The 27,159-nt window shown below is 43.2% G+C and overlaps 1 protein-coding gene across 1 annotated transcript in view; it reads left to right on the top strand.

The window, feature by feature from the left end:
* LOC124596492 (ras guanine nucleotide exchange factor P) overlaps window positions 1-27,159 on the top strand; it is a gene marked incomplete at its 5' end in the record, with an annotated part of 330,978 nt that overhangs the window by 281,574 nt on the left and 22,245 nt on the right. Inside the window, one exon of the mRNA XM_047135648.1 lies at window positions 22,458-22,751. Coding sequence (XP_046991604.1) covers window positions 22,458-22,751 — 294 coding nt within the window. The remainder of the gene's footprint in view (window positions 1-22,457; window positions 22,752-27,159) is intronic.

Genomic DNA, 27,159 nt, shown 5'->3' with positions numbered 1-27,159 from the left:
CTTAATTAAATTTCAGGAAGGGGATATGTTTCAAATACAGTGCATCACTCGCTTATGCTATTAAATTACCTGCAGTTAATATTTGGTATAATATCTGAAGCTCAGCCAGTTGTGGGGTGTCGATCAACTACGTGATACGCACGATTTGCCGCTGTTTACGCTGTAAACTGAGCAAAACTCGAAGGCTGTTAGTTGTATCTGGCTTGGGGTAACAAAGTGTTTGACAAAAAAAATTTTCACAGGACAGCTTTGATAGTGACAAGCAATCAGAGGAAGTACTTAGTATAGTGTTCAAAAAATGGTTCAAATGGCTCTGAGCACTATGGGACTTAACTTCTCAGGTCATCAGTTCCCTAGAACTTAGAACTACTTAAACCTAACAAACCTAAGGACACCACACACACCCATGCCCGAGGCAGGATTCGAACCTGCGATCGTAGCGGTCGCGCGGTTCGAAACTGTAGCGCCTAGAACCGCTCGGTCAGCCGGCCGGCTAGTACAGTGTACTGGCTGTTCACCCACACTACATCTCTCTCTGCTACTTCAGGAGTACTCAAGGAAAGTGGCGAGACGTCTAAGACCCCGTAAATCGATCTCGATGCTGCATATTAGCTGGGAGCGTGTGAAAGTATTCAGAACGCAGTTGCACAGTTGTTGCTGCCACAGTCGTAACACGCGTGCGTGGCTAACATCGAACCGGAATCCTCCCTCTCCGTTTTATTTCAACGTCTAACTGTCTAACACTTCTACATCCGGATTCAAATGTGATAGTGAGGTCATGGGAACGTTCTTTGCATGGTTACATGTCGCTGTCCGAGGTGGTAACGTTTTTAATATCATTGTAGGATACACGGTATATACAGGCATCTTTTAATTAGAATTCAATGCAGAACAGTGCAAACATGTTACAATGTATTTTACAACTGAGTAAAATGTATGTTTACATCCGCAAACTAGAGACCAGATCCCTCTTGCTATCTTATTTAATAATTTTCAGGTACATCCGACATTAATCGTCAGCACGTCATTTTATTTCTTTAAGAGCTTGTACTTTTTACTGCAACAACTCCTTTTACTTCTCAGAGGTTGTACCATTAGCTAGATCCTACAGTGCATTTTGTTTTTCATTGGTTCTGGGTATTTCACCAAATACACGAGCACCTTTCCCATTTCAGTGAAGATTGTTCCTGTGGTTGGTGCACCTTGTTATTGAGCTACATTTATGAGAAAGTTATATCTAATTAGCACTCAACTGTGTTAGGAATAAGCTTTAGAAGAGCAGTTTGAAGCGTTCCATTCAGTTGCCTGTTTATTTGTTCAATATACGAGGGCAGTTCAATAAGTAATGCAACACATTTTTTTTCTCGGCCAATTTTGGTTGAAAAAACCGGAAATTTCTTGTGGAATATTTTCAAACATTCCCGCTTCGTCTCGTATAGTTTCATTGATTTCTGACAGGTAGCAGCGCTGTACGGAGCTGTTAAAATGGCGTCTGTAACGGATGTGCGTTGCAAACAACGGGCAGTGATCGAGTTTCTTTTGGCGGAAAACCAGGGCATCTCAGATATTCATAGGCGCTTGCAGAATGTCTACGGTGATCTGGCAGTGGACAAAAGCACGGTGAGTCGTTGGGCAAAGCGTGTGTCATCATCGCCGCAAGGTCAAGCAAGACTGTCTGATCTCCCGCGTGCGGGCCGGCCGTGCACAGCTGTGACTCCTGCAATGGCGGAGCGTGCGAACACACTCGTTCGAGATGATCGACGGATCACCATCAAACAACTCAGTGCTCAACTTGACATCTCTGTTGGTAGTGCTGTCACAATTGTTCACCAGTTGGGATATTCAAAGGTTTGTTCCCGCTGGGTCCCTCGTTGTCTAACCGAACACCATAAAGAGGAAAGGAGAACCATCTGTGCGGAATTGCTTGCTCGTCATGTGGCTGAGGGTGACAATTTCTTGTCAAAGATTGTTACAGGCGATGAAACATGGGTTCATCACTTCGAACCTGAAACAAAACGGCAATCAATGGAGTGGCGCCACACCCACTCCCCTACCAAGAAAAAGTTTAAAGCCATACCCTCAGCCGGTAAAGTCATGGTTACAGTCGACTGGGACGCTGAAGGGGTTATTCTGTTCGATGTCCTTCCCCATGGTCAAACGATCAACTCTGAAGTGTATTGTGCTACTCTCCAGAAATTGAAGAAACGACTTCAGCATGTTCGTAGGCACAAAAATCAGAACAAACTTCTCCTTCTTCATGACAACGCAAGACCTCACACAAGTCTTCGCACCCGAGAGGAGCTCACAAAACTTCAGTGGACTGTTCTTCCTCATGCACCCTACAGCCCCGATCTCGCACCGTCGGATTTCCATATGTTTGGCCCAATGAAGGACCCAATCCGTGGGACGCACTACGCGGTTGATGAAGAAGTTATTGATGCAGTACGACGTTGGCTCCGACATCGACCAGTGGAATGGTACCGTGCAGGCATACAGGCCCTCATTTCAAGGTGGCGTAAGGCCGTAGCATTGAATGGAGATTACGTTGAAAAATAGTGTTGTGTAGCTAAAAGATTGGGGAATAACCTGGTGTATTTCAATGCTGAATAAAACAACCCCTGTTTCAGAAAAAAAATGTGTTGCATTACTTATTGAACTGCCCTCGTATTATCGATTTCAGGGGTGTATAAGGTAACTCTTAGACATCCATACGTCTGTTATCAAACAGTAAGAGTTAGTGCAGTCTTTAGTATACAGGAACACACAATTTGGCGGAGCATGTTCCAGATCCCAGTCCGATGATCACGACTCATTTCGCGGTGTGTAAGGTGCCTAAGTTCATTTTCGACGTCAGAACAGCGCAAGTGGAGAATCTTAACAACCAGCTGGAGAAAGCTTCGCCAATAGAAAATAGTGAACTGTTTAGTTCTAGGGAAAGCAAAGCGTTACATATAATAAGAAGGTTTTGATTCTCTTGCTTGTAACTTTTGCTTAGAGAAGTTTCCTTTCGTAAATGTGGGTGTGTAGTGTATTAGTAGACGGCTGAGAGGAGAAAGCTGATGATGTTCTATCTGCCGTCCAATTGCCTTCCAGTTCACCACTCAGACCTGTGGAGTACCCTCAGTGGCAATGAAAGGCGGCCGCTAAAGCGCAAATTGGTGTGTAACAATTTCAACTTTTCTCACATATCGAAGCGAGGTTGGCGACCCTCACTGGTAAATTTTTACACAAGTGCAGGAGTGTGAGAAGTTACCCAGAACCCGCCAATAATTTTTCTCGCCCAAGGCGGCGTCATTACGTTGAGTGAAATCAACCGTGCCGTGTCTTACCTGGAGATCTAAATCATCATTTACATGATTACTCTTCAATTCACAATTAAGTGCCTGGCAGAGGGTTCACTGAACCTCTTCTCTAAGGTTCCACTCTTGAAGAGCACGTTGTAAAAACGAACACTTAAATCTTCCTCTGTGAGCTCTGATTTCTCTTCTTTTATTATGATGATCATTTGTCCCTAAGCAGGTGGGCGCCAGCAAAATATTTTCACACCTAGAGGAGAAATCTGGTGATTGAAATTCCGTGACTAGGTCCTATAACAACGAAAAATGGCTTTGTTTTAACGACTGCCATCCCAATTCGTGTATCTTGGCCGTGGCACTCCCTTCCATATTTCGCGATAATGCAAAGCGAGCTGCCCCTCTTTGAACTTTTTCGATGTCCTCCGTCGATCCTGTCTGACGCGGATCCCAGACCTCGCAGCAATACTCCAGAAGAGGGCGGATAAGCGTAGTGTAAGCAGTCTCTTTAGCAGACCTGTTACATTTTCTAAGTGTTCAGTCAATAAATCGTAGTCTTTGGTCTGCTTTCTCCACATTACTATTTATGTGATCGTTTCAATTTAAGTTATACGTAATTGCAATTCCCAAATATTTAGATGAGTTTACAGTCGTTAGATTTGTGTGATTTATAGTGAACTGAAATATAACGGATTCTTCTTAGTGTTCGTGTGCATGATTCCAAACTTTTCGTGAATTAGAATTAACTGATACTTTTTGCACCATAGAGATATCTTGTCTAAACCATTTTGCTATTCAGTTTGATCATCTGATGACTTTATATGATAGTGAATGACTGAATCAACTGTAAACAACATAATACAGCTGCTTAGATTGTCTCCTAAAACGTTTATACAGATCAGGGACAGCAGATGGCCTATAACACCACCTTGGTGAACGTCAGATATTACTTCTGTTTTGCTCGATGACTTACCTTCAGTCATAACGAACTGTGGTCTTTTGACAGAAAATCAAATCCAGTCACACAACTGGACGGTACTCCATAGGCGCGCAATTTAATTAGAAGTTGCTTGTGAGGAACGGTGCCGAAAGCCTTCTGGAAATCTAAAAATATGGAATGAATTTGACGTCTTTTGTCGATAGCACTCTTTACTTCTTGAGAATAAACACCTAGTTGTGTTTCACAAGAACGATATTTTCTGAATGCGTGTTGGCTATTTGTCAATAAATCGTTTACTTCCATGTGGTTCATAACGTTCGAACACAGCATATATTCCAAAAGCCTACTGCAAATCACCGAGCGAGGTGGCGCAATGGTTAGCACACTATACATGAATTCGGGAGGACGATGGTTCAATCCCGCGTCCGACCATCCTGATTTAGGTTTTCCGTGATTTCCCTAAATCGCTTCAGGCAAATGCCGGGATGGTTCCTTTGAAAGGGAACGGACGACATCCTTCCCCATCCTTCCCTAATCCGATGAGACCGATGACGTGGCAGTTTGGTCTCCTTCCTCAAATCAACCAAACCCCTACTGCAAATCGGCGTTAATGAAATGGGTCTGTAATTCAGCGGATTACTCCTATTTCCTTTCTTGGGTATTGGTACGACTTGTGCAACTACGCAGTCTTTGGGTACGGATGTTTCTACTAGCGAACGATTGTATATGATTACTAAGTACGCAGCTACGGTATCAACATACTCCGAAAAGAAACTGGTTGGCATGAAATCTGGGCCGGAAGTGTTGTCTTTCTTAAGTGACTTAAGTTGCTTCGCTACACCGATCTGCTTCTAACTTACTAAAGTTGACAGTTGTTCTTGATGCGAATTCTGATATATTTACTTCATCTTCTCTTCTGAAGGAATTTCGGAAAACCGTATTTAGCCACTCAACTTTAGTGTCACTGTCCTGAGTAACATCACAATTGTTATCGCACAGTGAAGGTATTGATTGCTTCTTGCCACAGGTGTACTTTACATACGACGAGAATCTCTTTGGGTTTTCTGCCAGATTTCCAGACAAAGTTTCGTTGGAAACTGTTGAAAGCAAATCACATTGAAGTTCGCGCTAGATTTCAAGCGTCTGTAAAGCTTCGCCAGTCTTGCCGATCTTACATTCTTTTAAATTTGGCATGTTTTTATCATTGCCTCGTGATCTGACATGTTTTGTGCACCATGGGGGATCAGTACCGTCTCTTATTAATTTATTTGGTATATATCTTTCAACTGTCGTCGATACTATTTCTCTGAATGTAACCCACATATAGGCTACGCTTGCATAGTCAGTTTCCAAGGAGTGGAAACTGTCTTTTAGGAAGGTGTTGATCGAATGTTTGTTAGATTTTTTAAACCGACGTATTTTGCAAATAGCTTACTTCCGTGGACGCATTCGTAGCGACCACCTCAAGAAACGGATCATTTCACATTACGTCCAATTTTTTTTGCTGCATCCTTTTCCTATTACGTTTGTAATGAGTAATCTTTATGTAAGTGGGATGTTAGGAACATACTTTTTCCATGAAATGAATGAGCTTCTCCTAAATTGCTTATGCTGACTGGTGGTCCTAAGTGGTCCGTCCACGGCAATATCCGGTGCACGTGGCCAGATAATCGCACTAGCGCAGAGAAACCTCATCCGTTCCGTCAGTAGGTGAAGCCTTGCAGGGCTAAGTTTTACATCGTGTCAGTTTTGCAACGGAAATCCTAGCTGACCTACAGGCTGTCTCGGGAGTTCGCTGCACATTGCCGGTAGTATTCCTTAACAGTTTTAAACCAGCACCAAAAAATACAGAATACAGTACAAAAGTTTACAACTGAGGGACTTAGGATTCCGTAATCACTAAATTGGTTTACTGTATCTGACGAGGACCATCTATTAACAAACACTTGCTGAAATTATAACTATTCGAATGGATTCATTCTTCCGTGCTCTATGGCAGTTTATGTTCGTTTGCACATACGATAGCGTAATTTTAGATTGTTCACCTTCACTCTTCAGTTTTTGGTAGCCAATATTGAAATTTATCCGTGAGAAAACATTACTATTTGTTTTTGAAATCACGATCAGCAATTATTACATATACTTTCCGCGGTACTACGAATATACATCCACACATAAACCAACTGTCGTGCAAACAAAATTTATGTGAAGCGTTCCTCGCGGCAAATTTCCTTGCCGGTTTTTCGTCATCTGGTCAAATCAGAGGAATGTAATTTAATAAAAAGCGCAACTGATATGGATCCAAAGAACGGAATATGAATAACTAATTTGTTGTGCGAAGAACTTCACCTTTATGACCAATTTCTCCATACTGGGTTCGGACTGATATGTAATGCGTAAAAGCGCATTTTGATAACTGCATCTAAGTAGCTCCTCATTTCATGTATGAGTTAAAAACTACCTCCAATTGCGTAACGGTGGTTGCTAGAGAGGAGGCGTCGGCTTCAATGCTGGAGGTGGAAGAAATTTGCTTGGCCGGAGGATGAAAGATGACAGCCTGAGTTTCATGATCACCGCACTACGTGACAACATCCCAGTTACATTCCAAATCTTTCTGTGATGTGAGAGGTTTGTAGAGCCTGAATATAGATATTCATCACTAACACTCTGCACGGTCAAGTGAATTGCTGGATATGAATTACAGGAGGACATCCTCTTTTAATTGTAACTCTTGCTTGAAGTCACAACAAACTATGCCGGCTAGCTCGTTGTATCCTCGTGTTGTCCACAGCTCATTACTGGCATTCACTCCATTATCGGTTGTAACATGAATCACTATTATTATCTGCTAAATTCGCATTAGACGAACCATAATTACCCTGTTATTTTAGTCGTGCTCAATCTCGTGAACTCCGCGGCCATAAATGATTGTTGGTGAATACTGCAACCAGTCATAATTACCCTACTGCGACCCGTGTTCATTAAGATGTATACATTAAAACTTTATTTAACCACCTTCTATGAAATTAAAAATCTTCATTCAGCGTAAATGTCTGGCATAACCATCCATTAGTAATAGTGACGGGCGTTGCTACCGATTCTGTAATGATCTAACTAATGAACTTCGAAACAATCCTATAAATTTTGGCAAAAGTAGTTACAGTAAATACTCAAAAATAATAGTCGTTCAGATATACACATAACAGTTCCTTAGCTGAAAGGCAGCAAAGTGGTATGATTTCCCTCTAGCAAGTCAGTAAAATATATATTGCCCTAACCTTTTGTATAACGAAGTGGCTATCTGGGTATGATCACAACTGCAAATGTACGGAATACAGCCCTTGGATAGTTCTAGGAATTTTTTCCTGTAGCTTATTGCTTCTTTTACCTCTGGAAGTACTCTGCATACGACAGAAAAGCAAAACTGCATGGTAATTCGGGCTCCAAGTCCGCCTGTAACTGACAAGATAACAATTCAAAGGTCAGAAGAAGACAAGGTCATGCTACCTCCAGTAGGACAATGCTTGGTGAAGCTCCGTAGTGTTCCAACCAATCTCCAGTTTAAATAATTTAACGTCTTGGCATAATGGAACAAAATGTAATTGTGACAGGGCGTTTTTTCCAGCCTAATATGATAAGTGCCTTATCGCAGGCGTTGTTCTGATGAAACACGGTGAGTGGTAGCGGCGAAGTGCTCCCAATATTTTCGAAAAAATGCAGTTTTAAGTCTCATTTCTGGTCTCTTCAAATCTACTTAAGTATAGCGATGCCTCATTTCAGTAATCACATCTTCTTGGCCACGTAGTTGAACTCTCCTTTTCCACATTTGAAAAGTGAAAATATAAAGAGTCTGAAAACACGTTATTACACACAAATCCTAAATTCTGCTAAGTATCCGAGGAATCATCTGAGCAGAATGAAATGTAACGAGAATTAGGATCAGGGGTAAGTTTGAAGCAACAATGGACAGTGTGTGTAGCTCCTATATTCGGAGCAGTCATGTGAACATTCCATATATTGGAGACTCTTTTAAGTTGCCTGAACTGTAGCGCATCGTAAGGGTCAGGCGGATGGGAATAATTATTGTGCCTAGTTGAAGCAATACGGTAACCTTATACTCAACTGCACGTTTCAGAAGAGGGAGATAATCGGTTTGAGTTGACTATAACATATACATCACGACGTTTCTGTTGGTGTTTGACGCAGTGTCATGACAACAATACGTGAGTAAAGGAATGAGATATAAATAAACGGATACTTTTATACTGTACACTTAAAAAGAACCGGATGAGTCGAGAAACTAGTAGAGGTGGTTTTTTGAGTTCTGCTTGATCATTTGGGTCACTTAATAAACCTGTCTGCAAAACGAGATGAAAGAATTTCACAGTCGTGTTTACTATTCTTTGCAGTGCCTAAGTATGTGGAAAAAAAATTCACGTTTCGCTTCGATAGACCTACCATCATCTTTTCTGGTCGACGTAATGGAATGATATTGGTTTGCTAGCGTCGGAAGGGCATCCGGCCAGTGCCAAATTCTAAAAATATAATTCCGACTCCATGAGGATGCGGGAAGAAGGAGAAGAAGAAGATACGACGACTAGGGTTCATTCTAACAGAAGATTGTAGATTTTCCGAAATTAGTCGTTGATAAATGACATTATATACTGGCTTCTTGGCGGTCGTGTCACTATCTCTCTCTCTCTCTCTCTCTCTCTCTCTCTCTCTCTCTCTCTCTCTCTCTTCTGTTTCCAAAGATGTAGTAACTAATTACAGCGAGTCATTGGATATTTCGCTGAAGTACAGTAAGAAAACCAAAAGATACTGGGACGCGTGCACTTCCCCTTAAATATGTGAATGGGACAGGAAGGCAACTGACCAGCATTGTTCTGAAAATACCTTCACTATTTATTGTGTAGAGGCCTTCGAAGGATAAATGTGCATTCCAATAACTTATGTCTCTTCTGAAAGACGATAGTCAAAGCCTCACCTTCATTAAATTCTGCCCAAAATAAACACTGAATACAACTGCGTGAGAAAGTGCTCCAACGAGTAGATACTTCTCTTTTTTTTCTAAAAAAGTCAGTCTCCTGATTTATTTGACGTAGCGTTCCACTTATAGTGTTATTCATAGATTCGTTCTGCGGAGGACCCCCTCATTTCTGCTTTAGATTACTTGAAAAGCCAGTTTTTGATGTTGTATACTTGTTTTAGAGAGAAATGCCCTCTTTTCTTGTGCTTATCTGCTTCATTTATCCTCCTTGCGTTGTTCATCGTCCGTTATTTTGTTTCAAGGTACCAGAAATCGTTAACTGCGTCTACTACGGGATCCTCAATTTTGATAAGTTTATCGCCGATATCATTTCCGCTATTCCTCATTACTTTTGTCGTTATTTTACTCGTATTATTTACTCTCAATACACATTCTGTGGTTATGAGACTACTCATACCATTCACCGCATTCTGTAATTCTTCCTCTTTTTTTTTACTGACGATAGCAATGTCATTGGCGAATGTTATCATCGATTTTCATTCACCCTGGATTTGAATCCAGCTCCTCTACCTTTCTCTTATTTCCGTGATTTCGTCTTCCATGCACAGATTGAACAATGGAGGAGAAAGACTACATCGCTCTTCTACACCCTTTTTAATCAAGTCAATTTTTTAGGTCTCTGCTATTGTTTTCTTTGTTTTTACTTTAATTCTGTTTTATTATACAGGATGGTCATAGTCTCGATCCATTTTTACGAAGTAATGGATACACTTACATAATACGCATGTCTGCGTATTGTCAGTCTACGTACACATTTTCATTGGACTTCGACGTGGCCTCCGTCCATTTAGTAGCATTGCTCCCATCGGTGAAGAGCGAGTCTAAAAACATTCTAAAGCATATCTTGTGAACCAACCAACGCTGTATCCCGGATTCAAACTCTTTGATCCTGGAGATCCCTCACGTTTGTTTTGGACATCTTTCAGCTTCGGTACCGTCAAGGGTGTCAAATGACTTGAACCTCTTCCTACTCATCTATTGGTGAATCATCGATTCAGGTGAACCATCGATTCAGGTACCTCCTTACTCTGTGAGGGGGCATTCCATCCTGTTCGAATACAACCGTGTCAACAGTGCCTTCGCAAAACTAAGGCCCATTTGTTGTCTTTTTCGAATCTCAGCCTCAATTCGCTTTTGGTGTGTTCCTTTGCCATGCAATGGTAGTGTGCTATGACTCGTTACCTTGTATACGTCACTTGTTCAAAAATGGTTCAAATGGCTCTGAGCACTATGGGACTCAACTGCTGTGGTCATAAGTCCCCTAGAACTTAGAACTACTTAAACCTAACTAACCTAAGGACAGCACACAACACCCAGCCATCACGAGGCAGAGAAAATCCCTGACCCCGCCGGGAATCGAACCCGGGAACCCGGGCGTGGGAAGCGAGAACGCTACCGCACGACCACGAGATGCGGGCTACGTCACTTGTGTTCGCTAACTTTCCACAGGTGTGGAATATGGCCTCATCTATAAACGAAATGTGCCCCGTGAAATGTTCCTTGTGCACAGCTTCTACCAAATCATGCCACGCAGATTGGCGAGCTGTGTAATGTTCGTGGTGTAGTTTGTGCATAGCTCATGCTTAAACATCGAGTTGATGCATTTGGGCTTCTTCCGAATGATTTTCCGATTCGCTGAACATTCTGTTATGGTACAGGACATCTCCCAGAGTTCATTAGTAACATTCACCCTAGTTCACCGGAAATTACGGACAAGTAACAACACGTTTGCATTTGTTTGTGCTGCTTATGAAACCCTTTTTGCACCTCGAGATAGGCGCATGAACAACATCAACGCGTTGTGCAATTGTAAGCATTCTTCTTGATTATCGTGAAATAAAAACAGTAGTCCACGTTGACACAGAAACTGATTATAATTATATATTACGTAAATGCATTCATTATTTCGTAGAAACGCATGGAGACTTTACGACCACACTGTGTTGAATACCTATGTAGTATCTTTCCTTCGTTCTGCCGTCTCAGCAAATATCCTGATCATTTTGAATCCGGAAAATCAGACGTGACTGAAAACGGTCAAGGAGCCTACAATAACATAGGCTGTTTTATGCATATACACTGACCTGACAAAAGTGATGTGATAGCGATACGCACTTATACAGATTGCGATAGTATCGCATGCACAGGGTATGAAAGGGCAGTCATTTCTGCTCAGGTGATTCATGTGAAAATGTTGTTAACGTGATTATGGCACCACGATCGGAATTAACACACTAAACGCGGAATGGTAGTTGGAGCTAAACGCATTGGACGTTCCATTTCGGAAATCGTTAGGAAATTTAATATTCGGAAATCCACGGTGTCAAGAGTATGCCGAGAATACAAAATTTCAAGCATTATCTCTCAACACGGAGAACGCTGCGGCCGACGGCCTTGACTTACCGACTGAGAACAGCGGCGCTTGCGTAGAGTGGTATTGCGAACAGAGAAGCAACCCTGCGTGAAACAACCATAGAAATGAATGTGGGACGTACGGCGAACGTATCTGTAAGGATAGTGGGGCGAAATTTGGCGTTAGTGGGCTATTGCAGCAGACGACAAGCGCGACTGCCTTTGCTAACAGCACGACATCGCCTGCAGCGCCTCTCCTGGTCCCCTGACTACATCGGTTGGGCGCTAGATCTACCCTGGTCCTGGTCCTGGGAAGCTGAATCCAGATTTCAGTTGGTAAGAGCTGATGGGAGGGATCGAGTGTGGCGCGGACCACAGAAGCCATGGACCCAATTTGTCAACAAGGCCAGCTACAGGTGGCTCTGTAATGGTGTGGACTGTGTTTACATGGAACTGACAGGGTCTTCCGGTACGACCGAACCGATCATTGACTTCATTTGCAGCTGTTCATGGGCTTCATGTCCCCCAAACAACGATGGAATTTTCGTGAATGATAATGCGTCATGTCACCGGGTCACAATTATTCGCTAATGGCTTGAAGAGCATTCGGCACAATTCGGGCGAATGATTTGACCACCCATCGAATATTTATGGGACGCAATCGAGAGGTCTGTTCGTGCACCGGCAACAGATGGTTCAGATGGCTCTGAGCACTATGGGACTTAACTTCTGAGGTCATCAGTCCCCTAGAACTTAGAATTACTTAAACCTAACTAACCTAAGGACATCACACACATCCATGCGCAAGGCAGGATTCGAACCTGTGGCCGTAGCAGTCACGCGGTTCCAGACAGTAGCGCCCAGAAGCGCTCGGCCACTCCGGCCGGCGCACTGGAAATACTTTCGCAGTTATGGACGACTACAGAGGCAGCATGGATCACTATTTTTTGCAGGGGCTTCCAATGACTTGTTGAGTGCACGCCACGCCTCCCATGGCTTTCATCACCATCGCCACACCAATATTGTGGGTGTTGGAATGAACTGAAGTCGTCGAAGTGACATCGAAGTAGAAAGGCTTCCAGCAAGTTCAGAGGCTCATGACATATATTTGTTTTACGTATCGCCTAACGTCATGCACTGTCTGTTCGTAAGAAAATGAGAGTAGTTGTAGTGGCTTATTTCGCCACAGGTACATAGGAGGTGTGGCATCGCTGAGCATCTTAGTGGTTCTTCGGTCACCAGCGGACGACCTGCTTGCGCCGTATACAACAGCTAATTCCCCCCAGAGCAGCGCGTTACCTCGAGCTCGTATCTCAGAACTTAATTCTCCGTGAAATCTTAATCCAGGCTGATGCGTTTCGTAATGCTCGGACCCGTCAACACAGGCGCTGGTAAATACAATCATAATTCAAGCGCGCAGCACCTAAGGTTGTCCAGGATTACTCGCGGGCAAATCCGACGCCTTGATTCCCCATAAAATACTGCGCCACCTTATTGTCTGCCCGGGCCAGGATTTATGGAATGATTTGCTATGCGCCTCTGCGCCCCGGCTGCTACGCTGAGAAGTAGGTGCCCTTTGATTGGCTTAGGTGCGCCGGACGGAAATATGCAGCGACTCGCTCGCTGAGCCAACATCCGCGCCGCTTCTTATCTCGACCCGAAACGAATTACGTCGTGGAAAATTTGGTGCAGCCAGATGCAAACATTTCTTGGCAGCTGGTGTGGGTGGGATTTCTGCGTCACTCCTCATCGCACAGACTCTTTCTGCTTAGCCCTGGATATCACGTGATAGTTCTGGCAAACAGCAAACATTTCACCGGGTAACTCTTATGATGAATGGCTGCCCCAAGATATACCTACAGAACAGAGCGTTCAAGTAAACAACACTCGACAAATAATGTAGTATGTTCACGAAATCCTGCTGAAAGCATGTAATGAAATTTCATTCAGGATTGATAGTTCGTTTCCCCTTAGAAAGAACTCAAAAAAATGGCTCTAAGCACTATGGGACTTAACATCTGAGGTCATCAGTCCCCTAGACTTAGAAATACTTAAACCTAACTAACGTAAGGACATCACACACATCCATGCCCGAGGCAGGATTCGAACCTGCGACCGCAGCAGCAGCGCGGTTCCGGGCTGAAGCGCCTAGAAAGAACCCACCAGTTCTTATTTTCAAATCAGCGCTTTAATGGCAGTTCGAAAGGTATGCTAAGGGTGATCATCGTATGGATTTTACCTCGTTTGAACTGTAATTTTGTTTCGAACTGTATGTTTGAAAGAATTCAATGTGTTCATTAGTTACACATACTTTGCAGCGCAATAAGGTCAGAGAGTTGTAATACGCTTCGAGTCCCTAACTGTTCTACAGTACTTCCAAAACAGCCTCACAATAGAATAACGATTAATGGATGTTGCGTGGCACCTGTATCGACCGAGCGAGGTGGCGCAGTGGTTAGACACTGGACTCGCATTCGGGAGGACGACGGTTCAATCCCGCGTCCGGCCATCCTGATTTAGGTTTTCCGTGATTTCCCTAACTCGCTCCAGGCAAATGCCGGGATGGTTCCTTTCAAAGGGCACGGCCGACTTCCTTCCCCGTCCTTCCCTAACCCGATGAGACCGATGACCTTGCTGTCTGGTCTCCTTCCTCAAAACCAACCAACCAACCAACCAACCAACCAACCTGTATCGACTACACGAATGAGCTGGCTCTTTGGAAGAGGTAAAGGCAGCATTTTTCTGGGGTTACAATAGAAGTTTGTTTGCTGATGATGCTGTGGTGTACGGTTAGATGTCGAGCTTGAGCGACTATAGGAAGACACAAGACGACTTGGACAAAATTTCCATTTGGTGTGATGAATGGCAGCTATCCCTAAATGAGGAAAAATTTAAGTTAATGCCGATAAGTAGGAAGATCAAACTTAAAATTTTAGGATACTGTATGACCAGTTGTTTAAATATCGGGGCATATGTAGCAAAGCGATATGAAATGGTACGAACATGTGAGAACTGTGATAGGGAAGACGAATGGTTGACTTCGGTTTATTCGGAAAATTTTAGGAGAGTGGTTCACCTGTAAAGGAGACCGCATATAGGATGCTAGTGCGACCTATTCTTGACTACTGCTCGAGTGTTCGGGATCTGTACCAGGTCGGAATAAAGGAAGAAATCGAAGCATTTCAGCGGCGTGCTGCTAGATTTGTTACCGGTAGGTTCGAACATTACGTAAGTGTTACGGAGGTGCCTCGGGAACTCAAATGGGAACCTTTGGAGGGAAGGTGCTGTTCTTTTCGAGAAACACATTTAGAAAATTAAGAGAACCGGCATTTGAAGTTGACTGCCGAACGATTCTACTGCTTCCGACATACATTGCACTTAAGGACCACGAAGTTAATGTACAAGAAATCAGGGCCCATACGAAGGCATATAGATTGTCAATTTTCCGTCGCTCTATTTACGAGTGGAACAGGAAAGGACATGCATAGTAATGGTACAGGGTACCCTCCACCATGCACCGTACCGTACATCTTTCTCTAGATGTAGATATGCAGATGCAGAGCGGCTATTTTCAAGTGGTTCTGTAGTAACGCGAAAGATTATTTATTTATTTATTTTCGTTACAGCCATCTATGGACTACTTTTACACAACTTCCCTCACTTTCTAAAGTTCTCTTCTTTCCTCTTTTGCCTGTACTCCTTCATCCGTTGGCTCACTCGTGCACGTTCTTCTGCCGAGGATAATCTGCTCTTCCTCGTTTTCTCCTCGAAGAAATCCTTCACCTCCGCAACCTTTTTCCTAAAGATCTGCCTGTTCACAGTTTCTTCTGCCTTGATCCCGCATTTTTCTAGATCCCAGTGCACTTCTTTCACCCAGGGAACTTGTGGCTTCCTGTTCTCCTGGAAGAGAAGAATCTTGTTGGCGAGCCTCTCTGATTCCATTCTTGATTTGATCTTAGGCGGAACGTAAATTCTTTAGATATTTTTCTAGGCCCAAGAATTTCTCTATGGAATTTACGTTCTTTCTTTTCCAAGTGTGAAAGTCCCCTCCTGGCTATTGTCTCAGATGCATATAGACATTCAGGTTTGACGACTGTGCTGTAGTGTTGGAATTTGGCCTGGTACGAGAGTGATTTAGATTGACATTTGTTCTGGCACAATAATAATGCTATTTCCATTTTTCTTGCCCGTTCTTCAATTGCTGCCTTTTCATTGTTGTTTGGAGTCAAAATCTCTACTAGGTACTTGAACTTCTGAACTCCTTTGATGTCGCCATTCTTGGTCCTCATTATACAGACTCGATCAGTGGCATTTATGTTTATATACTGTGTCTTATCACTTAATTTGAAATTTATATGAAGCGCTTTAGCGCATCTCTCGGTAAAAACGGATCAGTAGCTGTCTCAAATGTTTGACAGCGGTAGTAATCATGGCTCTATACAGAAACCATGTAAAATATACATGCGTAACGCTAAGAATTTAACAGGCTACTGAAACACTTAAGTCGAAACAGGGTTCTAGAGTAGAAGACATATCGTCAGTATTTATGGTATCCTTGGCAGAACTAGCCATGACGAAACCGTTACACATGGTTAGTAAGATCTTTGAGACAGGCGAAATAATCTCAGACTTCAAGAAAAATGTAGTGATACCAATTGCAAAGAAAACAGGTGTAAATATTACGGAACTTTCAGAATAATAAGTCAAGGCTGCAAAATACTAACAAGAATTATTTACAAAAGAATGGAAAAATGGTAGAAATGTAGGAACACGTGATGTTATACTGACCCTACGTATTCTCTTGGAAGAGAAGTTAAGGAACGGCAAGTCTACGTTTATGGCAATTGTAGACTTAGAGAAAGCTTTTGACAGTGTTGACTGAAAAATACTGTTTGAAATTCTGAAGTTATCATGGTTAGAATATGGGAAGCGAAAACCTATTTACATTTTGTACAGAAACCAGTCGAGGGGCATTGAAGGGACGAATGGTTGAGCTGGGGCTCAGACAGGGTTCTAGCTTGTCCTCAGTGTTATTCAATTTGCAGATTGAGAAGGCATTAAGGAATCCAATTTGGAGTAGGAAGTCCAGGAAATAAGAACTTTGAGGTTTGCCGATGGCATTATAATTCTGTCAGATACAGCAAAGGACTTGAAAGAGCGTTTGAACGGATTGGACAGTGTCATGAAGGGAAGATATAAGAAGAACATCAACAAAAGCAAAACAAGGGTAATGGAATGCACTCGAATTAAATAAAGCGATGATGAGGTAATTAGATTAGAAAACGAGGCGCTAAAAGTAGTTGAGCTATGCTATTTGACCAGCAAAATAACTAATGAGGGTATAAAATGTGAACTGGCAACGGCAAGAAAAGCTTTTCTGAAGAAGCGAAATTTGTTAACACCGAATACACATTTAAATATTAGGAAGTCTTTTCTGAAGGTATTTGTCTGGAATCTAGACTTTTGTCGAAATGAAACATGGACGGTAAGTAGTTCAGACAAGTAGAGAACCAGCGAAAAACTCTATCAGAGCACAAAATATACGATTATATTCCTATTTATTTAAAAGACAGACTGAAAAGTGGAGTACCACGTGCCTCGTTCTACGTCCCTCAGCAGCCAAAAATTTTGGCAGCAATTCGTTCCTACTATTCTCCATCACCTTCATCTTTGCTTTGTTTCACCTCTTACACTCCTGATTAACCTTATAGTCTTAATTACTGTTCTGGTATGCTTCAATTACCCGAAATGAAACGGATCCCTATTACAATATTTTTCCTTTGATCATAAGTTAGTGCTTGCGGTTACTTCAGCTCTGTTTGTAGAGTCCAACGATATCACAGAAAAACTTGGACAATTAGACGCAAGAAGCACTCCTACAATTACGTGGCGTGCTACTACTACTACTACTGCTATTATTATTATTATTATTATTATTATTATTATTATTTATTTATTTGTTGATATTAAACACAGGTCGTATTAGATCTAATATTAACAAATTTTTAACTGAGTGCACATTAATTCTGCTCAACAAAATAAGGATACTCTGCAGGTGTTTTACGTTAGAAAAATTCGTTTCTAATGCTAATATATTAGTGTGTTAGTACATTATAACGAAGTTGGAAATATACATAAACTAAACATATGTTAATATAAATACATTGTCTGTCCTCAGTTACATATCTCCGACATCAGAATTTTTTTAGCGTTTATTGTCCAGTCTATGTATTTTCGATCATGCCTCCCGCACCCAAGGGCAGTGAAAAGGGATTCATAGGTTATTACACCTATCCCTCAGTTTCAATCTCTAACCAGATGACATGGATTCAGCCTTTAACCATTGTAGCCAGAGTGTGGTTCCATTGGACAGTGAGGCGATCAGATGACGATAAGTGCATTTGGCACAAAGCCAGAAATCTCCAGCCACATCTTCTCCGCTCACAGCGCTCCGTTCCATTGCCAGTCCGCTTCAAATCACCTCCCCGCGTAGACATAGTCTCCATCTTCTTAGATTTTGCAGACAGAATCCCCAGAATTAACCTCCGGAAGATCTCCACTATTATCACGGTTCGGTTCCTAGGAGCCTCACAGAGATCACGTTTGGCTTTTAAAGTTGCACGTTTAAAATATCTGCGTAGTAAAAGTCTGTGTCGCGTCCTTGCAGTGGCAAGAATACGAAATTTCTGCCGCCCTCGCACATCGTTGTCCTCAGTGCATCAATTGCACGCCTTCTGATGATGAATGTCTGCAGTTCCATTCGAGAGTGAATATCTGTGAATCGGCACAAAGCATCACATCCCTCTCGGGATCGCAGCATTTCCTACAACGACATTGCTCGGAAAACACACCTGTAACGCTCAGGATCATGAACTGCACTCCTACAATGAACAGTGACGTGAAACTTCCTGGCAGATTAAAACTGTGTGGCCGACCGAGACTCGAACTCGGGACCTTTGCCTTTCGCGGGCAAGTGCTCTACCAACTGAGCTACCGAAGCACGACTCACGCCCGGTACTCACAGCTTTACTTCTGCCAGTATCTCGTCTCCTACCTTCCAAACTTTACAGAAGCTCTCCTGCGAAACTAGCACTCCTGAAAGAAAGGATATAGCGGAGACATGGCTTAGCCACAGCCTGGGGGATGTTTCCATAATGAGATTTTCACTCTGCAGCGGAGTGTGCGCTGATATGAAACTTCCTGGCAGATTAAAACTGTGTGCCCGACCGAGACTCGAACTCGGGACCTTTGCCTTTCGCGGGCAAGTGCTCTACCAACTGAGCTACCGAAGCACGACTCACGCCCGGTACTCACAGTGACGTGTAACCGGACTCCAGGGTCAGCCCACACACGTTTGTGATCTTATTTACACTTAAACGAACACTATCTGATCAAAACTATGCGGACACCAGCACAAGTTGGGATCAGGGATGGATGGGGAAAGAAATCGGCCGTGCCTTTTCAAAGGGACCATATCGGCGTTTGCCGGAAGCGATTTAGGGAAATCAGGACACCTATTAGTGGACATTTATATGGATCGTGTTCACCCTTCGCATTTATGACGGCTTGAATTCTGCTGGGGGCACTTTCAGTGAGGTATCGTAATGTCTGTGGAGGAATGGCAGCCCAGTCATCCTCAACAACCGAAACCAGAGAAGGTAGTGGTGTTGGATTTTGGGGTCAGCTGAGAAGTCAATGGTCTAGCTCATTCAAGGATGGTCCATTAGGTTCATGTCGTTGCTCTGGGAAGGCCAGTCCATTTCATGGATGTTACTGACCAAAGACAGTAGCCTGACAGATGTTGCTTTAAGATACAGTGCATTATCACGACGACAGGATCATGGCCACCGAACTGTTCCTGTACTTCATGCAGTACATAATGCTGTAAAATGTGTTCACAACATTCCACATTTAGGCCGGCCGATGTGGCCGAGTGGTTCTAGGCGCTACAGTCTGGAACCGCGCTACCGCTACGGTCGCAGGTTCGAATCCTGCCTCGGGCATGGATGTGTGTGATGTCCTTAGGTTAGTTAGGTTTAAGTAGTTCTAAGTTCTAGGGGACTGATGACCAAAGAAGTTAAGTCCCATAGTGCTCAGAGCCATTTGAACCATTCCACATTTAGCGTTTTGTTGAGAGCAACAAGGGGACCACACTACAACCACGAAAAACACTCCATACCGTAGTATCACTTCCTCTGTACTTTACTGTTACCACTAAACATGACGGCAGGTAACGTTCTCCCGGCATTCACCAAACCCAATCCTTATCATCGGATTGCTGCAGGCTGCAGCGTGATTCATCACCATGAATCACTCGTATCCAGTCCTCCATTGACCTGTGGCATCGCTCTTCACACCACTCACGCGTCGCTTAGCACTGACTACAGAAATGCGCAGCTTATGAGGAGCTGTAGGGCCATTATACCCCATTTTTTTCACGTCCCCACGCACAGTCTTTGCGTCAACTGAACTTCTAGTACTACTTAAATTCAGCGGTAATTTGTCCCATCGATTTCATGCCATATTTTACAGCCGCCATCTGCAATGCTGGGCCGTCAGAACATGCAGTCTGCATGGTCTCGGTTTATCTGCGCTCCCTCTTTCGCGTGTACACAGCAGTAGATTCGACCCACTTTAGAAGTACTGAAATGTCCATGATGGATTTGTAATTCAGGTGGTGTCTTACGAAAGTTCACGTTGGAAGTCAGCTATCCTGACACCCGTTCTGCTGTTACTGTCTTGCTACTGACAATACTATACTCCCCACCTCCTTTTTTTATACTGTTGGGTCCGGTTCTCGTCAAATCCGCATTACAAGCGGGTGTCCGAATTTTTTAGTCAGATGGTGTATATAAATATGAGTGGTAGGGTCCATCGCCAGATATCAAGTGGGCAAGTGGCATACGATTCATTCTAGCTCTTTCACATTTGGCAGAAGTGAACATACCCCAGTACATGTAATTGTCGAAATTTCTGGCCATTCTTTGTCTTTGCATCTACACAGTGTGTCCCAGTTCCGTTAGGACTGCGAGTATGAGAAATAAAATCCGTGTTTTATATTCACAAAATCACAGCATTTATTCAAAATGGTCTTCCTCCTGAATAAGTTCGCAGCTAAAATCATTTTAAAGTGTTTTCATACAGATACTGTAGTCTTTTTTCTTTGAATTGCATTTACTTCTGCAGTGCAGTTTTCTTTGATGTTCTGAATTGCATCATAATTGTGTCCTTTCATTGCCAACTTCAATTTTTGGAACAAGGAGTCGTCTGGGGCCAAATCCGGTGAATACGGCGGGTGACTCAGGACTGTGGTCCGTTTGCCGTCCTAAAACCCGCGCACAATCTTCACTTTGTGGACTGGGTCAATGTCGTGGGAAAGCGACCAGGAACCTGCCTCTCGAAATTCCGGTCGAATTAGACGAATTCTCGCTCACAAACGATGTTGTTGTTGTTGTTGTTGTGGTCTTCAGTCCTGAGACTGGTTTGATGCAGCTCTCCATGCTACCCTATCCTGTGCAAGCTTCTTCATCTCCCAGTACTTAATGCAACCTACATCCTTCAGAATCTGCTTAGTGTATTCATCTCGTGCTCTCCCTCCACGACTTTTACCCTCCACGCTGCCCTCCAATGCTAAATTTGTGATCCCTTGATGCCTCAGACATGTGCTACCAACCGATCCCTTCTCCTAGTGAAGTTGTGCCGCAAACTCCTCTTCTCCCCGATTCTATTCAATATTTAATCATTAGTTATGTGATCTACCCATCTAATCTTCAGCATTCTTCTGTAGCACCACATTTCGAAAGCTTCTATTGTCTTCTTGTCCGAACTATTTATCGTCCATGTTTCACTTCCATACATGGCGACACTCTATACAAATACTTTCAGAAACGACTTCCTGACACTTAAATCTATACTCGATGTTAACAAATTTCTCTTCTTCATAATCGCTTTCCTTGCCATTGCCAGTCTACATTTTATATCTTCTCTACTTCGACCATCATCACTTATTTTGCTCCCCAAATAGCAAAACTCCTTTACTACTTTAAGTGTCTCATTTCCTAATCTAATTCCCTCAGCATCACCCGAGTTAACTCGACTACATTCCAGTATCCTCGTTTTGCTTTTTTTGATGTTCATCTTATATCCTCCTTTCAAGACACTGTCCATTCTGTTCAACTGCTCTTCCAAGTCCTTTGCTGTCTCTGACAAAATTACAATGTCATCGGCGAACCTCAAAGTTTTTATTTCTTCTCCATGGATTTTAATACTTACTCCGAATTTTTCTTTTGTTTCCTTTCCTGCTTGCTCAATATACAGATCGAATAACATCGGGGAGAGGCTACAACCCTGTCTCACTCCCTTCCCAACCACTGCTTCCCTTTCCTGCCCCTCGACTCTTGTAACTGCCATCTGGTTTCTGTACAAATTGTAAATAGCCTTTCGCTCCCTGTATTTTACCCCTGCCACCTTTAGAATTTGAAAGAGAGTATTCCAGTCAACATTGTCGAAAGCTTTCTCTAAGTCTACAAATGCTAGAAACGTAGGTTTGCCTTTCCTTAATAGAAGACTGAAAAACACTTGATGGGGCCTCGCTGCTCTACCGCAATTTTCCGACAAGTGTGAGGTCCGTACTATCGCTTTTGTGGTCAGGACGCCTGCTTCAGTGAAGCTATACTTCGACCTTCTACATGGCTATTATTGAAGCATCAAGGATCCTAATGACACAACTCGCCACGAGATAGCATATCACACAGCAGTTCTAAAGGAACTGTGACGCACTGTGTGTGCTGCCCAGTAACAAGCGGTGTGTTTGTTTTGGCAGATGGTGCTGTCCTACATGTGCCGCGGTTCGAGCCCCACTGGCGCGCCGCACCCCGAGCTGAACGAAGAGTGCCGCCGCAAGTTCGAGCAGTGGTGGAACGCGCAGGTGTCGGGCTACCACCGGCACCCGCCCCCGCAGCCGCCGCCCCCGCAACCGCCACCGCCGCAGTACAGCCCGCCCGTCGTCCCCAAGCCCTCAGCTGCGACCGCCGCTGCCGCCGCCGCTGCTGCGGCCGCTGCAGCTGGCGTCTCTGCTCCAGACCGCACGCCCGAGGGGCTGCACCCTGCCCTCCAGGTGAGCACGTCCTGCCGTAACTGCAAGGCTGTTGTACAGAGCGCCTGAATGGACCGATATCTGAATGGAAACGTTTGTTATAAATTCCTTCATCCACATGCGCATGGTGTCGTGTAATGCAGCGTCATCTACGAGGGCAGTTCAATAAGTAATGCAACACTTTTTTTTTCTCTGCCAGTTTTGGTTGAAAAAACCGGAAATTTCTTGTGGAATATTTTCAAACATTCCCGCTTCGTCTCGTATAGTTTCATTGATTTCCGACAGGTGGCAGCGCTGTACGGAGCTGTTAAAATGGCGTCTGTAACGGATGTGCGTTGCAAACAACGGGCAGTGATCGAGTTTCTTTTGGCGGAAAACCAGGGCATCTCAGATATTCATAGGCGCTTGCAGAATGTCTACGGTGATCTGTCAGTGGACAAAAGCACGGTGAGTCGTTGGGCAAAGCGTGTGTCATCATCGCCGCAAGTTCAAGAAAGAGTGTCTGATCTCCCGCGTGCGGGCCGGCCGTGCACAGCTGTGACTCCTGCAATGGCGGAGCGTGCGAACACACTCGTTCGAGATGATCGATGGATCACCATCAAACAACTCAGTGCTCAACTTGACATCTCTGTTGGTAGTGCTGTCACAATTGTTCACCAGTTGGGATATTCAAAGGTTTGTTCCCGCTGGGTCCCTCATTGTCTAACCGAACACCATAAAGAGCAAAGGAGAACCATCTGTGCGGAATTGCTTGCTCGTCATGTGGCTGAGGGTGACAATTTCTTGTCAAAGATTGTTACAGGCGATGAAACATGGGTTCATCACTTCGAACCTGAAACAAAACGGCAATCAATGGAGTGGCGCCACACCCACTCCCCTACCAAGAAAAAGTTTAAAGCCATACCCTCAGCCGGTAAAGTCATGGTTACAGTCTTCTGGGACGCTGAAGGGGTTATTCTGTTCGATGTCCTTCCCCATGGTCAAACGATCAACTCTGAAGTGTATTGTGCTACTCTTCAGAAATTGAAGAAACGACTTCAGCATGTTCGTAGGCACGAAAATCAGAACGAACTTCTCCTTCTTCATGACAACGCAAGACCTCACACAAGTCTTCGCACCCGAGAGGAGCTCACAAAACTTCAGTGGATTGTTCTTCCTCATGCACCCTACAGCCCCGATCTCGCACCGTCGGATTTCCATATGTTTGGCCCAATGAAGGACGCAATCCGTGGGAGGCACTACGCGGATGATGATGAAGTTATTGATGCAGTACGACGTTGGCTCCGACATCGACCAGTGGAATGGTACCGTGCAGGTATACAGCCCCTCATTTCAAGGTGGCGTAAGGCCATAGCATTGAATGGAGATTACGTTGAAAAATAGTGTTGTGTAGCTAAAAGATTGGGGAATAACCTGGTGTATTTCAATGCTGAATAAAACAACGCCTGTTTCAGAAAAAAATATGTGTTGCATTACTTATTGAACTGCCCTCGTACGTTTCATCAGATTTCTAGGACTCGCGCATTTAGGGTTTCGTGTAAAGTTAATTAAGTATATGTACCTATAGCCCATCCACCCTTGGAATCGAGAATCTCAATGATTTCTGCCTGTGTTCGGTATAGATACTGACAAGATATTGGTCCCGAAAATTACGAGACCGTTTCAAAATGTATCTCTCAATGGCAAAAAGGTATTTCATCAGGTTGCCCTCCATGGGGTGGGTGCACGCAACGACTGTGGTTATATTGGGTTAGACAGAGCAGCAATCAGTCGTAGAATTAAGTTGCTTTAATATGACATTTGTAGTCACAATGCAGATCAGATTTCGACCTGTGTCAGGTCATTATCAATGCAGTGCGGAATTGTAGCAGTTGTTCGTGCTCAAGTGAATGCTTACACAGTTCAACCATTAATGCCTGAACTGTGTAAGCATTCACTTGAGCACGAACAACTGCTACAATTCCGCACTGCATTGATAATGACCTGACACAGGTCGAAATCTGATCTGCGTTGTGACTACAAATGTCATATTAAAGCAACTTAATTCTACGACTGATTGCTGCTCTATCTAACTCAAAAAGGTATTTTTTCTCTGACATGATTACAGTTTAACAATTTGCAGATTTTTTTTTTACTTTAATAGTACATGCTTCTTGTTAAATTTCAAGATTCTACGTCCAAGGGAAGTAGCCAATAGGTTTTGACGAGTGAGTTTGCGAGTATCAAACTATGTGACATAAACGACGGAATATTATGATATATATTTGAATTCAATATTCCAACTCGTTCGTGAGAAAAAGAGGTCTTAACAGGGCAGACAGAGAGACAGACAGATAAAAAATGACATATTTATTCGTGTCACATAGTTACAAATTAATAATTTAGGATGTTATTCCTTTACCGGTACTATGAAACTTTGCTTTGCGGAATTTCATGACTCTAAGTCAGCGATAAGTACCCCATAGGTTTCAATGAGTGGGTTTGCGAATTTCAAAATATATTACATAAATTGCCGATCTTTTGATCTCACTGACTTAGAAGCTTAACATTTTTGCACCGACAAGGGATCATAGACTTATGAATGTGACAATAATTTGATCTTGATAGGCCAACCTGTTACAGGGGAAAGGTGCCTTAACAGGTGGAAACACACGCATATGGATAAAAAAGGATTAAAAAATATTTTCGTCTGATATAATTACACATTAACAATTTTGGGATTTTTCCCTTTATTTGTACTTTGAAACCTTGCTTCTGGCGAAATTTAATGATTATAATTCAACGACAAGTACCATGTAGGTTTTGATCACTGAGTTTTTCCGAGTATTAAAATATGTGACGTAAACGGCCGTATCTCTTGTTTAAACTGACTTAGAAGCTTAAAATTTTTACACCGCCAAGGATTATAAACCTTAATATGTAGCATAAATTTGAACCTGATAAGCCTACCCGTTCCTGAGGAAAAGGGTTCTTAATAAACGGACAGAGAGAGAGAGACATACGGACGAACAACAAAGTGACCTTAAAGGGTTCCGTTTTTACAGGCCGAGGCACGAAACCCCAAAAACTGAACGGGAATTTCTTTTTCAGGCCTCATTAGACGTCATACATCTGTGTCAGCGCTTTTCTAAATTTCAGAAACAATACTGGAACTCGGTGTTTACGATGGCTTTTAGTCGTCCTACCCTCATGTTTTTAATCTCATTTATGTTTTTTTATTATTGCGTACGAAAAGTCACATGAGACAATGTGTACAAATATGGAGGCTGGAGCATCATTACAGTACTGCATTAGGCAAAAATTCACCAACAAGCAAAAAGTGTGAATAGACGTAATGTCGTGGTACAAAAGCCATGAACAGTTACGCCACAGATTCGGGCATTTTTTCATAATGCTTCACGCAAATAATAGATTTGACGCTATTTTTGTTCTAAATTCAGCAATTTTTTAACGAATTTTGCGTTTCATACCCAAAACATAAGAAAAAATCTCATGGAGTAGGCCTGTTGATTTTCCATTATCAGCAACATATCAGATCGTGATTCGGCGATCTACGTAACTTCTTCACAAGCTCCTTCAAAACGCTTATAGCACTCGTAAACTTTAATTTTTCTCATAGCAGGCTCACCAACATCATTTTGTAATATTTCACTCACCAAAATCATTATTTAATATTCCTAAAATTATACTGCAGTTTATTTTGTTCATGTAGCAAAATTTCATACAGGTTCTCTTATTTTTGTAAATAATCTGCGATCCCACCAAAACACGTATAGCCTCATTGACAGATGATAGCACACTAAATATCCGATGCAGCTAACACACAGAGGCATGAAGACAGTCATCATTGCCTCGCTCTGGTTGCGAGCTGAACGGGAGATGAAATGACTTGTAGTGGTACAGGGTACTCTATCGTACGTTGGCTAGCGATGTATGCGTGTAACGTCAGGCTTCCGTTCACCTGGCAAATGATTATTCATTGAGTCGCTTCCTTTCTCACAAAAGCCGGAAACCCACTTTCATTGGTCACTGAGAATCACTCACACCCTACGTCGTAGGCCAACACATTTAAAGCCTCAGCGCCACCCCGAAGGACCGCGACTCCCCTCCTACCCTCGCGACAGTTGTCGGCCGACTCCCGATTTCGCGAGCTAGAAAACCGCTCCATAAAATTATCTCTCGGCCAGTCAGGCTCCAGAGCGGAATGTAGGTACTTCAGTTGGACCATCAAGGTGCTGTTCCCTGCCGCCCATCTGAGGATATTAGAAAATTCCGGCAATCCTGTGGAAACCACTCGCCTTTGGAAACAGAAATCGGGCCAGACCTCCACCATGTCGCAGGATTAAGGGAAGGAAGGCCATTTATTTCCAGGCTGCTGAACAGTTCCATCCTCCCCCCTTTCACACCCGGAAACCGGCAAAGCTGCTCT

The sequence above is a fragment of the Schistocerca americana genome, chromosome 1 (genome assembly GCF_021461395.2).
Source record: "Schistocerca americana isolate TAMUIC-IGC-003095 chromosome 1, iqSchAmer2.1, whole genome shotgun sequence".
Classification (NCBI taxonomy): Eukaryota; Metazoa; Arthropoda; class Insecta; order Orthoptera; family Acrididae; genus Schistocerca; species Schistocerca americana.
The sequence above is the reverse complement of the archived record's forward strand: the minus strand, read 5'-3'. Positions and strand labels throughout refer to the sequence as shown.